This window comes from Carettochelys insculpta, chromosome 23, assembly GCF_033958435.1.
Source record: "Carettochelys insculpta isolate YL-2023 chromosome 23, ASM3395843v1, whole genome shotgun sequence".
In the NCBI taxonomy this organism is placed as follows: Eukaryota; Metazoa; Chordata; order Testudines; family Carettochelyidae; genus Carettochelys; species Carettochelys insculpta.
The window spans coordinates 1,219,974-1,233,280 of NC_134159.1; the positions used below are offsets into that span (position 1 = coordinate 1,219,974).

The following is a 13,307-nucleotide window of genomic DNA, read 5'->3' on the forward strand; positions in this document are numbered from 1 at the left end:
GTAGGGGTCGTAGCGGATCACACACTAAATATGAGTCAACAGTGTCTGTTGCAAAAAAAGGTACAAGATGGTCTCCAGGAAATACAGGATTTCTTCCCCCAGCTTCCTGCGTCGGAAGCCCAGAGGTCAGACAGTGAGCACCAGCCTATGTGACCCACCTGTTCTGGAGTGAGTATGTTTTCCTGCCCCCCTGCTTTCAGTGTACACACACAGGGCATCCCACTACAGGCTGAACTTCCCTGGCCCACCACCTTCAGCACCTCACTGGTCCTGAACCAGGGAATTAGCTGGACCAGGGGAGGTCAAGCCAGCCCCTCCACTGCCACCGGATGCTGAGCTTTGCCTCAGCAGAGAGGACAGCATTGACTGAGTGGGGACTTGGGGGGGGGGGGGGGGGCGGAGAGGAAAGGGGCTGCAGAACACAGCCCTATAGTAGCTGGGCTGTGCTCCCAGACTCTGCCATCAGGTACAGGACTCTGCAGCCACCCTGCCTCTTCCCCCAGTCCAGGCGTCGCTCAATCAATGCCGGCTTGTCTCCCGCCACCAGCTGCAGGGCTCTGCTCCGGCAGTGGCAGAGGGGGTGCCCGTTGACCGAGATGTCTGGGCACTTGGAAGAAGCAGGGTGGACACAGATCCAGGGGAACACACTGAGCCCTGTGGCAGCCAGGGTGTGTTCCTGGCATCCACCACTGGCTGTGGGGCTGCACTCCTTGCTTCCGGCTGTGGGGCTCTAGAGCCTCCCTGCCTCTTTGCCGAGCGTTCCAGCTTCTCACTCCTGCCCTCCCTGAGCTTGCAGCACACCAGCATCTCTGGGATAACAGGGAAGGAGTTGCTGAGCAGGGGGCCGGCTCTTCCCCATGAGTGCTCCACCATGGATGGTGCTGGAATATAGAAGAGATCAAACCGGTAGAGGAATCTGTGACCATGTTCTACAGTTTAAATATCCTGAGACCCTTGTGAAAATTGTATTTTACTCAACTACTGAAATAGAGCCAGGAGGAAAATAACGTATTGTTCTTGCCATCAAACAGTCAACTCCTCACTTTATGGCACATTCAACTCAGGAACAAAGTTTCAGACTGCGGAACTCTGAGAAATGCCAGATAAATAAGATACAAACTTTACAGACGATAGTTGAGCCAATCAATGTAGAAAATGCTTTATGCGATACAGTGAAATACAAGTAGACCATGTGTACGCACTTTAATAAAGCTTCCACAGCTCAAATGACCATTTAGTCCAGTATGTACCACCAGATACAGACAAAACAGTTCATGTGCCTTGGAACGCATCTTGTACCTGTTTCCCCTGCACAGCTCTGTGAATAGCAATACCAAGCTCATTAGGTACATTACTTCTGTAACAGGGCCTACTTTTACAACACAGTTTACCATTCTTTCCTGTGAAGTTTAAGAGACTTAGTTTTGGAATACTGTAATCTCAAGGAAGAGACTATTAACAAAACAAAACCCTCCCCCCAAACAAACCAAAAGAAAAAGAAAAAGAAGGCGGCCAGCAAAACTGAAAAAATATCAACTTTCCAGGGGTTCTGTACATGAATGAGTGCTTCAAATTTAAAAAGAATAAAATCTTGTAGGCAAACAAGCTCGTTTTCAAGGGAAGGAGAGTTGCTCAATCAAGCACTGACAATAGCATAATGAACTTTTAATTGAAATCTTCACCTTGGGAAAGAATAAATTGCTCAGCTGCACCGTTTCACCTCTCTAAGATCCAGCCCTTTTACTGGATCTAAACCCCTAGCTCTTGGAAGTACAAAATCACGTTCCATTAGAAATAATCTGTTTTAACTCCCCTTTTCTGAATCATTTCTACTAAGCTGTTATCTATGGCTTTACAACTGCTCCAAATGGGATACTTTGTATCAATTGTTTTGCCACCTCTCACTGGTCCAGACCAGCTGTCTGAATGCCCTATGACCTTCCCTAAATGGTTTGAGTGGTGGGGAGGGTGGACTGGGTGGAAGGTAAAAAGATGCTTAGTATAGAGAAAAACCGTCAGTCATTTTATGAAGGGGAGTTATAATTTTGCTGATAAAATGTAACATTTCAAAAGAACATTATCAATGTTTCTGAACCTATGTTGTTATAATTCCCCCTCTCCCTGCACTCCTGACACTTTCTTCTGCCTGCAAAGCTCATGGGATTGTTCAATGCAATAGTTTTGCCCTAAGCAGCCAATTAAAAAAAATAAAACCCAACTGAAGCCCAACTCTCGGACTCCCATCCAGAGCTGTGCACAAAGTCAGCAAGAGGCCATTTTGCTAAGGGAGCACAAAACTACTATTATGAAAGCCATCTTGACGACGTCCTTTTAAATATTGAGTGGTAAGCTTTTCCATCTAATATTTAAAAGGATCAGGAAGAGATCCTTTCTGGGAATTACAGAAGATGTAAAGAAAAAAAGTCCAGAGTACCCCAAATAATGAGAACAAAAGGAATCTCTTCCCATGAAAAAAAATGTGACCCAAGCATGAGGCCCCCCACAGCACCTCCGATTCCATTTCTCTAGGGAAGATAAATTCGAGGGTCCTGAACTGATCAATAGAGTGGGAAATGGATTTCCGGCTCTTGGAAGTAGCATACTGGAGAAAGATGTTATCAAAAGTTGTTAAAATATCCAATATTTCTAAAAACATTTCACAGAGAAAGACCATGTGATTATTAAAGTTAAGATCATGTTCATGTTTGAAAGTGAAACTGCAAAAGGATGGGTAGGATAGACCCTTCAGAGACAGCAGAGAAGGCAGTTCCTTATCCTCCTTTACCTCCTTCTTTAAGGAGCCACGGCTGGAATGTTTTCACAGGCAGGCCACAGCTTACATTTGGGGGTACATGTATGAAGTCTGAACAGGCTAGACATTCTTCACAATTAACAAATTCTTTACTTCCATACTGTAGTGAAAAAGCAATAGTGGGTCAAAGACAGGATATCTGTAAGCAGGTTTATGTCTAAAGAGTTACTTTAGGTCAGAATTGAGGTGTTTTCCATCTACTGTTTTTCAAATGGGCAAATGACTGTGATATGAAATCAGAGCAAGGAAACAATAGAATGCCTCTTTCCTCAGCTAGAAATTTGTCTGTAAACATGATATAATGTTACTGCTACTATACTTTTGTTTTATTAAATATAAAATTTGAAATGCTCTCTTGAAGTCAGGATGTCCCTTCAGTGCAATCCGCTTTGACATAAGGCATTTGGGGCAGTCATTTCAGAATGGGTTTCTGCCTTCTGGAAGAGTCAAGCAACTGTTTAGTCCTATTATCCACCTTTGCTTTAATGCCCTACCATGTCAAAATCCTCTTCCTTTCTGGTCATTTCTCTGCTGCCAGGAGTTATAAAAACATTAGTGTCCAAGTAGACCAGTCCCTGTTAAGTGAAAAAGGAACAAAGAAGATTATGTACTTTCAAGATGACATTAAAGTAAGTTCAAAGACAGGGAAAAGAAATATGTATCTTACCTTTAAATCCTTCTTCAGGCATACAAACTGAAAAGGAAAGATACCACATCAGAAACCTATAATGACAACATGACGTCTAGGAGAAGTATCAGGGATCTGAATTACAGCACACTGCACCCTTGCGGTGCTGGCTACAGGGAAATCCTGAATATTTCTGTCTTTTATTAATTCCTTCTACAATTATGATTTCAGCTCCACAAATAAGCCTGTCTTGTGCTCAAACATTTGCTGTTTCAAATGCAGTAAGTACTACATGACCACAAATCATTTTTGTCAACACCACTAATCAGGAAAAAGAATCGTGGTTATAATGTGTTTTCACAAACAACGCTTTTACAGTATAATTGTGAAGTCCTCTTTACCTTGCATGACATCATCCATTGCAGCATAATCAGCAATTGGTTCATCAGCCTATAAAACAAACCAAACAGAACTGAAAAGTAACGTGAATATTAGAGGTTTCCCTGTCCTATTAGCTAAGGAAGAGACTCTGGCAGATGTGTATTTAAATAGACTGGAGAACAGAAATATCTGCTGCCAAAAGTGTTTTATGGAGAGGACGTTTGAGGGAGAGGACAATAAAAGAAGACTGGAAGCACATGTAAGGCTTTAGGGGCCTCAGTTCAGTAACATACCTCTGTTTAGGAAGAGCTGTTTAAGCTTGTGCTTTAGCCCCAGTGAAGTTGACTAAACATAAGCCTTCTTGGGCCATTGTATTTTGTTGTGCTGCATATTTTTGACGGCACGTACATGCACAGATATGGAAACCCTTACTGTCCTTTGCCCAACTGGCACCTGTTAAACTGCAAAGTGTACAGGTTACCAGTAACACTACTATTACTACTACTACTACTACAGGTTACCAGTAACACCAGGTAAGGCATTAACTGTGACCATCCTTGAGAGCTCTATTGATTTTAAGATTTTTCTTCTCGCAAAAAGGAAAACAGGAAATTAAGTAATGAAAAATTATGATAAGATTACAGTTTAGTGTTCAAAAATCTAAGTATAAAAACCATTAATTCTGATGGCCTTGCGCATAGGCGGAGAAGCAGCTTTCACATTCATTACATGTGTATCTTCAGTTGTAGAAAAGTTATAATTTCCCAGATACCATATATCAAACAATTAAAGACAATGCATGCATCGTGGGGGGGTCAAATCACATTTCCTGACTCACGCATTTAGCTGTGTAATCTCAGTGTTGCGTGTGTGTAAATGTGTGCTGATATTTCTTTGTCCAGTCAGCATTTCCTTTCAGCAGACCACCACAATTCTCACATTACCTTTAACAAAATGACTGATTCTGGAATGACTCCAAGGGCGCCAAGTGTTGCAGTGTCATCATTTAGTATCTTCCCATCAATTGACAAGTTCTGGTCAAATGGAGCAACTGAAAACGCATGCATGATCTGTGCCAACACAACAAAGCACACTCATTTTGTGCAAAAGCAAAATCTGTAAGGAGTCCTACACACAATCAATAATACTGCCAGAAACCTTGCCTCTTAGGGCACCATACAGAACAGAGAGCCACTGACAAGTATATCATGGTGAGGGCCACTGTCCCCCTCCTATTCTCAAGAGAACCACTGACCAGTGCTTGCAAGACCCACCCCCCCCATGTGTACTACCCGACTCTGGGGCAGAAATATAAGCAGTTCTTCTGTATTTAGTAACTTCCTCCTCCACAGAGTAGGGAAATAAGATGTGGCTGTGAGTTACCATGACAGATCTTGAGCTATTTCATAAGTTCTTTCCTTAATCGCACTAGGAAAGTTTGCAATAATGGCAAGAGCTAGGAGTACAGCATGTCTAGAGTTACTTCCTTGTCACCAGCAGGGGTGCATGCATGCACACATACACGACAGCAGATGAGAACAAAGGCAGTTCTTCACCTGTATTTTCAGCTCCTTCAATGTCTGGTTGGCAGAAACCAGTAGTGCCTTTTCCCCTCTGACTTTCCTGTGCCGGGTACTCCGCCTGATGCCTTGGTTTTGATAAACAATGTAGTTCTGATGGGATATCTTCTGCCGTTTTGCACCACCATTAGTCTAAGATCAAGGTTCAGAAATAGGAATTTTGCTTGACATATGCATTTCCATTTCTTACTCTAAGACAGCATGGCATACTGAACTGCTTTTCAACATGTATGTAATAGGACACTAAATATTTACCACCTCTCTCCAAAGGAGTACAGGGAGGAAAACATTGGCAAAAAAATCAGGAATAAAACAACAGTATGTATTACAACCATTTGAAGGAAATAACTTAACATGCCTATGGCTACTGGGAAAAGATAGACTAGGACAGTGTAAGACTTCTAGGCTCAAATTTAAAACTGTCACAAACCTATGAAAGGCCTCTTGGTTCTAAGTTTCTTTTAAAGAGAGAAGTTAAGTGACGTAATATCTCTTAATGGATTTACTTCTGCTGGTGAAAGATACAAACTTTCAAATAACACTGAATTCTTTTCTTCTTACTTTATGCCTCTCATATGCTCGAACCAAGATGGTTACAACACTGTCAAAGAAGCTGACTTAATACCCACCATTTTTACAAGGTTCATCAAAACTACACGTTCTGTAATTTAACAACACCTCGAACTTTGAGAGTATTTTGAACTTTAAAATATGCTTTTCATTTTAATACATTTTTGCAATACCTCACGTCTACACAGGCAGCCTTTGTCAACAGAATTCACTCAACAGCACCTCTGGTGACAGGTCGCATCCATACACAGAAAACCGCTCAGTCGACAGAGTCCACACACGCCGTCCACTCTGTCGACAGAACTGGCCCCTTAACCCTGGGGGCAGACGTACATGGAGGGAAAGCCCTTTGCAGACACTGCCTCCAGAAGACCTCAGAGGGCTCCCCCTGCCTACCGCTGACCCACGCTCCCCACCCATGTGGAGGCTAGCCTACCTCCTGCAGGGAAAGCTAAGCTCCTGCAGGGCTCCTGATTGTCTAGGGGCACCGCTCTTTCCAAACAGCACTCTACCTTTATGGACCCCTCACCCTTCCCGAGACCTAATCCCCTCACCACCCCCAGACCCAACACCCTTCCTAACCCTGGCCATGGCAGAGCAACCCCCGGTGTGCCTGGGACTGCGGACCTCTTGCCATCATCAGTCTCCATGACCACATCTTGAGGGGCAGGAACATGACGACCTCTTGGGATTCTCCAGCTGCTTCGGAGCACTGGATGGGACCCACATCCTGATCCAGGCCCAGAGCACAGAGCCGGATGATACATCAGCCAGAAGGACCACCACCCCAGGGCCCCAGCTCGCTGGGTGGCCAGGCAGGAGCTACGACACCAAGGTGCTGTGGAATGTCAGCCTGTTCTGGCGAATGGAGACAGGCGCCTGCGTCCCCTGGCAGGAGATGGCTGTGGGGGACACACACAGGCCCCTGTGCATTGTGAGCAACGTGGCCTACTGCTGATGCTGTGGCTAATGCAGCCGTACACCAGGCACCTGGACCCCACCGCCAGGACTGCCAACGCCCGGCTGACCTGGGCACGGAACTGGGTGGAACTCGCCTTCAGGTGTTTGAAGGGGCGGTTCTGGTGCCTCCTGCATCGGCTGGATGGAGGAGCACAACCTGGTGGAGTGGAAGGGGGAGGACTTCCAGCTGGCGTGGGCTCCGGAGGGCAGGGGCTGCTACCAGCAACCAGCCGCCAGCCCCAGCCACCAAGCGCATGCCAATGAGGGGCACGTCCGCAAGGCCCTGCAGCAGCACTTCACACACGGGCCCCAGTGACCCTGCCCAGGTTAGCTCTGGAGAAGGGTCCCACAATCACAGCCCCTCGCCCTCCCCCCAACTTCCCTGCCTCCCCTCAAACCCCACCACATAAGGAGGGAAGCAGATCTGGTAAATGTGAACTGTTTACTAACAATGACCACCCGGGTGCACACCAAACGTACCAAGAAGGTGAAGACTAACAGAAACATACCTTTGGGCAAACACAGCCGTTTGTGGTGAACGATACACAAGGCTGTCTAACCATGGGGGGGGCGGGGGCCCTAGGCAAGGGAGGGGGTGGACAGCCACAAGCCATGCCACCGCAGGAACCTCTCCCACTCCAGGCCCGGGCTCCTTGTCGGGGTGGAGAGCACAAGGAGGTACAGAGGTGGAGGAGCTGCAGTGGGTTTGGGATCAGTGGAGTGGGGGCTGGAGAGCAGGTACACCAGCTCTCTCCACTGCCCACTGCAAGGCCTGCACCAGCAACTGGTACGGGGGTCAGGTAGGACAGACTTGGGGTCATAAGAACAACATAAGAATGGCCATACTGGGTCAGACCAAAGGTCCATCAAGCCCAGCATCCCATCTGCCGATGGTGGCCAATGCCAGGTGCCCCAGAGAAGGAGAACAGAAGACAAGTGATTTATCTCCTGCCATCCATCTCCTGCCCTTGCTATGAAGGCTAGGGCACCATACTTTATCCCTGGCTAATAGCCATTTATGGACCTAACCTGCAAAAATTTATCAAGCTCTTTTTTAAACCCTAATAGAGTCCTGGCCTTCACAGCCTCCTCGGGCAAGGAGTTCCACAGGTTGACTGTGCGCTGTGTGAAGAAAAATTTCCTTTTATTAGTTTTGAACCTACTACCCATCAATTTCATTTGGTGTCCCCTAGTTCTTGTATTATGGGAAAAGGTAAATAATTTTTCTATATTCACTTTCTCCACACCATTCATGATTTTATATACCTCTATCATATCGCCCCTCAATCGCCTCTTTTCCAAACTGAAAAGTCCCAGTCTCTCTAGCCTCTCCCCATATGGGACCCTTTCCAAGCCCCTAATCATCTTAGTCGCCCTTTTCTGAACCTTTTCTAATGCCAATATATCTTTTTTGAGGTGAGGAGACCACATCTGCACGCAGTACTCGAGATGTGGGCGTACCATAGTTTTATATAGGGGAAGTATGATATCTTTTGTCTTATTATCGATCCCTTTTTTAATAATTCCTAACATCCTATTTGCCTTACTAACTGCCGCTGCACACTGCGTGGATGTCTTCAGAGAACTATCCACTATAACTCCAAGATCCCTTTCCTGATCTGTCGTAGCTAAATTTGACCCCATCATGTAGTACGTGTAATTTGGGTTATTTTTTCCAACATGCATTACCTTACACTTACCCACATTAAATTTCATTTGCCATTTTGCTGCCCAATCACTCAGTTTGCTGAGATCTTTTTGTAGTTCTTCACAATCCCTTTTGCTTTTGACTGTCCTGAACAACTTGGTGTCATCTGCAAACTTTGCCACCTCACTGCTTACCTCATTTTCTAGATCATTGATGAACAAGTTGAACAGGATCGGTCCCAGGACTGAGCCCTGGGGAACACCACTAGTTACCCCCCTCCATTGTGAAAATTTACCATTTATTCCAACCCTTTGTTTTCTGTCTTTTAACCAATTCCCGATCCATGAAAGGACCTTTCCTCCTATCCCATGACCACCTAATTTACATAAAAGCCTTTGGTGTGGGACCGTGTCAAAGGCTTTCTGGAAATCTAGGTATATTATGTCCACTGGGTGCCCCTTGTCCGCATGTTTATTAACCCCTTCAAAGAATTCTAATAGATTAGACAGACACGACTTCCCTCTGCAGAAACCATGCTGACTTTTGCCCAACAATTCGTGCTCTTCTATGTGCCTTGCAATTTTACTCTTTACTAGTGTTTCTACTAATTTACCTGGTACTGATGTTAAACTTATCGGCCTATAATTGCCAGGATCTCCTCTAGAGCCTTTTTTAAATATTGGTGTTATATTGGCCGTCTTCCAGTCATTTGGTACCAAAGTGGATTTAAAGGATAGGTTACAAACCACTGTTAATAACTCCGCAATTTCACATTTGAGTTCTTTCAGAACCCTTGGGTGAATGCCATCTGGTCCTGGAGACTTGTTACTATTCAGCTTATCAATTAATTCCAAAACCTCCTCCTCATACAAGGTCAGCAGGGTCTGGGGCAGGGGAGGGACACTGGTAGTGGGGCGGGAAGGGCAGCGACATAGGCCACAGGCACAGCGGCCCAGGCCAGCCAGGCCTCCACAAGGTCCAGGGTGCAGTCCACCCTGGCCAGCCAGCGCTCAGAGGTGCGCTCCCTCCTCTCCTGCCACACCTCCTCCCTCTGGAGACAGTGCCGGGCAAACTCCCTCTGCTTGCCGAGGGCTGCTGTGAGTGCCCGTTGCCCCTCCTCCTCCATGCAGCGAGGGGCCCTCCTGGTGTGGACACGGCACATCGGTGGCCAGGCATTCTCCCTGTGGGGTGCAAGTCCAGGTTCCGCCGGCTCTAGCTCCTCAGGGAGGCTGCCTGGATGGGCATGGGGGCTCGTGTGGTCCTCAGACAGCGTGGCTGCAAGGAGGAAAAGGGGATGGATATGTCCTTCCTGCTGCGCAGCCACGGGCCCAGTCGCAGGCTACCTGTGTGCAGTGTCCCCCTGGCCCGTGGGATGGGGCTGTCTCAGGGTGTGCGCCTGTGGCCCTCACTTGGTGGGTCCTGCCAGGCAGGACATGGGGACAGTCCAGCTGCAGCACCCTGGAGATGAGCCTGATGTGCTAGTGGCCCAACGGAGGGTGGGCCCACGAGAGGCAGTGCGGTCCGTCGGCATGGCTGCTGGACGTCTCCCTCTGGCACGCCTGTGAGCAGGGACCTTGTCCCACAATGGGGTGTTTGGGGTGTGTCCATCGCCCTTGCGGCTGGCTGGCTCCCGGCTGTGGCAGGGGCTGGCCGCCTGCTCCCCAGGGCCCTGGGGCTTGTGCAGCCCATGGTGGGGATCTCAGCAGGCCACCAGCCAGGCCTGTAGGCTCCAGGTGTTACTCCTGGCCACAGGCCCTATCCGCCCGACCACCCCACTGGCCCATGCGTGTCCGTGCCCCATGGGAGACTCACCAGGTGGGTCCTGAGAAGAGGTCAGGGACACCAGTGCTGATGGCATGGCACTCACCAGGGTGCCCTGGCTTGGCTCCAGGTCAGACAGCATCTCCTCTGGTGGCTCAGGTGACGATTCCAACTCCTGTAACATGGTCGGGGGCGAGGGGGGGGGGGGTCGTCCTCCCCAGTGTTGACAGCCTCTGGGATCAGGGTGCTGTCATCTCCCCCCGCATGCTGTCCAGCTGCTCGCAGTGGGCGCAGGTGGCCACCCCTGTGCCCAATCTCCGCCGGGCATCTCCACCCTACATGTAGCCCTGGCGCAGCTCCTTAATCTTGGCACGTACCTGCTGCAGTGTGTGTGTGTGGCGGGGGGAGCCACACTCTGCCAGGGCACTAGTGATAAGCTCGTAGCCAAGGGCGTTCCTCCTCTTGGCACTGGAGTCCAGGATGAGGGGTTCCTGGGCCCAGAGGTCCTTTACCTCTGGACTGGTCCAGGTGGGGCCTGCTTTCTTGCTCCTCAAGCAGAGTTCTGACAGGCCTCAGCTGGGTCTTGGGAGGGGCCAGGATGGTGTTGAGAGGGTTGAGACATGCTTTAAGGGCTCTGAGGAACAGCTGATGGGGTGGGGTGCAGAACACATGCTGGCAGCCTGCAGCTACACCTCCAGCTTTCTGGATGGAGGCTATGAGGCTCTCTCTAGCTTTAAACATGACCAGGGCTGGGATCATAGAGCTCAGGGGGGTGGGGAGAGTGCCTTCTGGCTCCAGCAGCCCGGCACCATTAGGAAGACCCTTCTGTTGACAGAAGGGGCCCTAGAGAGTCCACACAGTCATTTTGTCGACAAAATAGCGTCAGAGACATTCTTCCTGAACAGGGAGAGGTATAAGGCTGTCGGCTGAAGCTGGGTTTTGCCAACAAACCCTGGGCAGAGCACATTTACCACGTGGATGATCTGCGACTTTTGTTGACAAATCCCTATTCTGTTGACAGAAGGTGGCCCACGTAGACATGGCCCATAAGATGTATTAACAAGGAAACTAATTAAAACAGCATCAGCTCCACATCCCTATTAGGCACACAGCAGCAAAGAGCAACTGGTTTATCAAATGGAACAAAAGGATAACAGAATTTTAATTTGAAGAGGGTATTACAATAATAAGCTTAAAATAAAGAAGCTGATATATTTCTGATTTCAACATCTTCTAACAGTAAATATAAGATTCCCATATTGTCAGAGCTGGACACTTTGCTATCAAGAGGGAGACTTACAAATGCAAACACTGCGGCTTTTTAGATCTCTACCTGGTTAAAGTCCGGATCCTGTTCCCCTTCTGGTTTGGCTTCCTCCCTTTCCTCCTCAGCTTCCGAACTGCTCACATTCAGTTCTGGAGCGGCATCCTTCATTACCTGAAGTTAATACAAATCACACCCTGGGTAACGATGACAATGGCACAAACTCAGGTTGCCCCCGGTCTTTTAACAAATGACTTTTACAGTGTTTTTGAGGGTGTGACCTTTGAGCTTAAATAGAGCACAAGCAAGTGTCACCACAGGGGATAAAACAGCAACTGCACTGTGAAGCCCTAAGCCGGGGCTTGGAGTTCACCAACCTAGGACAGAGGTCAGCAACCTGCAGCTCTTTAAGGACTTCTTTGTGGCTCTCAACACTAGAATTGCAAAGTAAGACCACAACAAAACACAAAAAAACTAAATCAAACCAAAACAAAAAACCTCCTGATTATTTTCAATAAAACGGTGAATACTTAAAAGCCCAACAATGAACAACTCGTATGTAAACAGCAAATGAAATATGATCTTGAAATGTTGGATAACTCCCCCTTTAATATGTGCAGTGTCTGTTAGGATATAATACTGTATCTGTATTTTGATTGTTTTACTAAAAAAGTCTTGGTTTTGAAAAGGAAGCTTGTGCCATTCCTGCTGCGAAAGGCAACATGAATTTAAGAAAGAAAAATGAAATTAAACATGAAGTAAAATTGGCATAATTAACATGGGTTCAGGAGTGAAGGTGAGGTTGACAGTAGTACAAAAACATGTAAGTGTGAGAAAACAGAATATGTAAAAAGTTTGTGAATGTCCTGCAGTAAACACATATATCACATTACAAATCATTGTGTGTGTGCGCGCGCGCGGTTCTTAAAATAAGGGTTACAAAAAGTATGGCTGACCTTATTTATTAAGGACCATCTTGTATTCACAGGCATTGCAGCTCTTGAATGACTGAGTTTTTACCAAATTCGAAAAAATGTCTCTTCTTGCTATTTTGGTTGCTGACCCTCGGACTAGGACATGCACTAAAGCTGTCTCTTACAGCTTGCTAACGTACACAGAGCTTGTACGTGATCTTTTAATAGATTTTGGCTAAAATGGGAGAAACCACTGTAGGAATCAGCTGCTTCCTGTAGCTCAAGAACTCTTTCCCACTCTAGAAAAAGGGAAAGTCTCTGGGACTGGATTCTTTCCCCTTCAGCTCCAACCCAACCTGATTTTGGTGCGAGAGTTGTAAAAAGAGTACCTAATGTTCCCCATAAATTACACACATGCCAGTCATGAGGCTGCATTTTGTAGACTGACAGAAGTGATCATTAGTTATTTGTCTGTCTACAGTTAATTTGCAAGTAAGCAACAAAGATCATTTATCTGTAATTATCCTGACATTATCCTGACATTATTATCCGCGTAACCACCTATGTCTATGCCTTTCCATACTCATCCGCCCCTCATCTTCTAAACATCAATTGCAACATGCTCAAAACTACTGGCAGTTTATCAAAATTCTCACTTGTACAGAATATACTACAGGGGGAGGAGACAAGCTGCCCATCTTCTACCCTATGCTTACTGATAAATGCTGAATGTAATGTATCTCTTTAATTAAATCTGTATCAGTTACTGCTAAGTACGTATACCTGCTC

The 13,307-nt window shown here is 46.9% G+C and overlaps 1 protein-coding gene across 2 annotated transcripts in view; it reads right to left on the reverse strand.

Annotated features, from left to right (window-relative positions):
• Positions 1-1,134: 1,134 nt before the first annotated feature.
• Positions 1,135-13,307, reverse strand: part of USP48 (ubiquitin specific peptidase 48) — an 80,732-nt gene continuing 68,559 nt past the window's right edge. For both annotated transcript variants that reach the window (XM_075018076.1, XM_075018075.1), the window contains exons 22-27: positions 11,674-11,778; positions 5,378-5,533; positions 4,766-4,891; positions 3,842-3,890; positions 3,480-3,506; positions 1,135-3,387 (exon numbers count right to left, since the gene is read on the reverse strand). In XM_075018076.1, the coding sequence (XP_074874177.1) occupies positions 3,365-3,387; positions 3,480-3,506; positions 3,842-3,890; positions 4,766-4,891; positions 5,378-5,533; positions 11,674-11,778 (486 nt within the window). In that variant the 3' untranslated portion in view covers positions 1,135-3,364. The remainder of the gene's footprint in view (positions 3,388-3,479; positions 3,507-3,841; positions 3,891-4,765; positions 4,892-5,377; positions 5,534-11,673; positions 11,779-13,307) is intronic.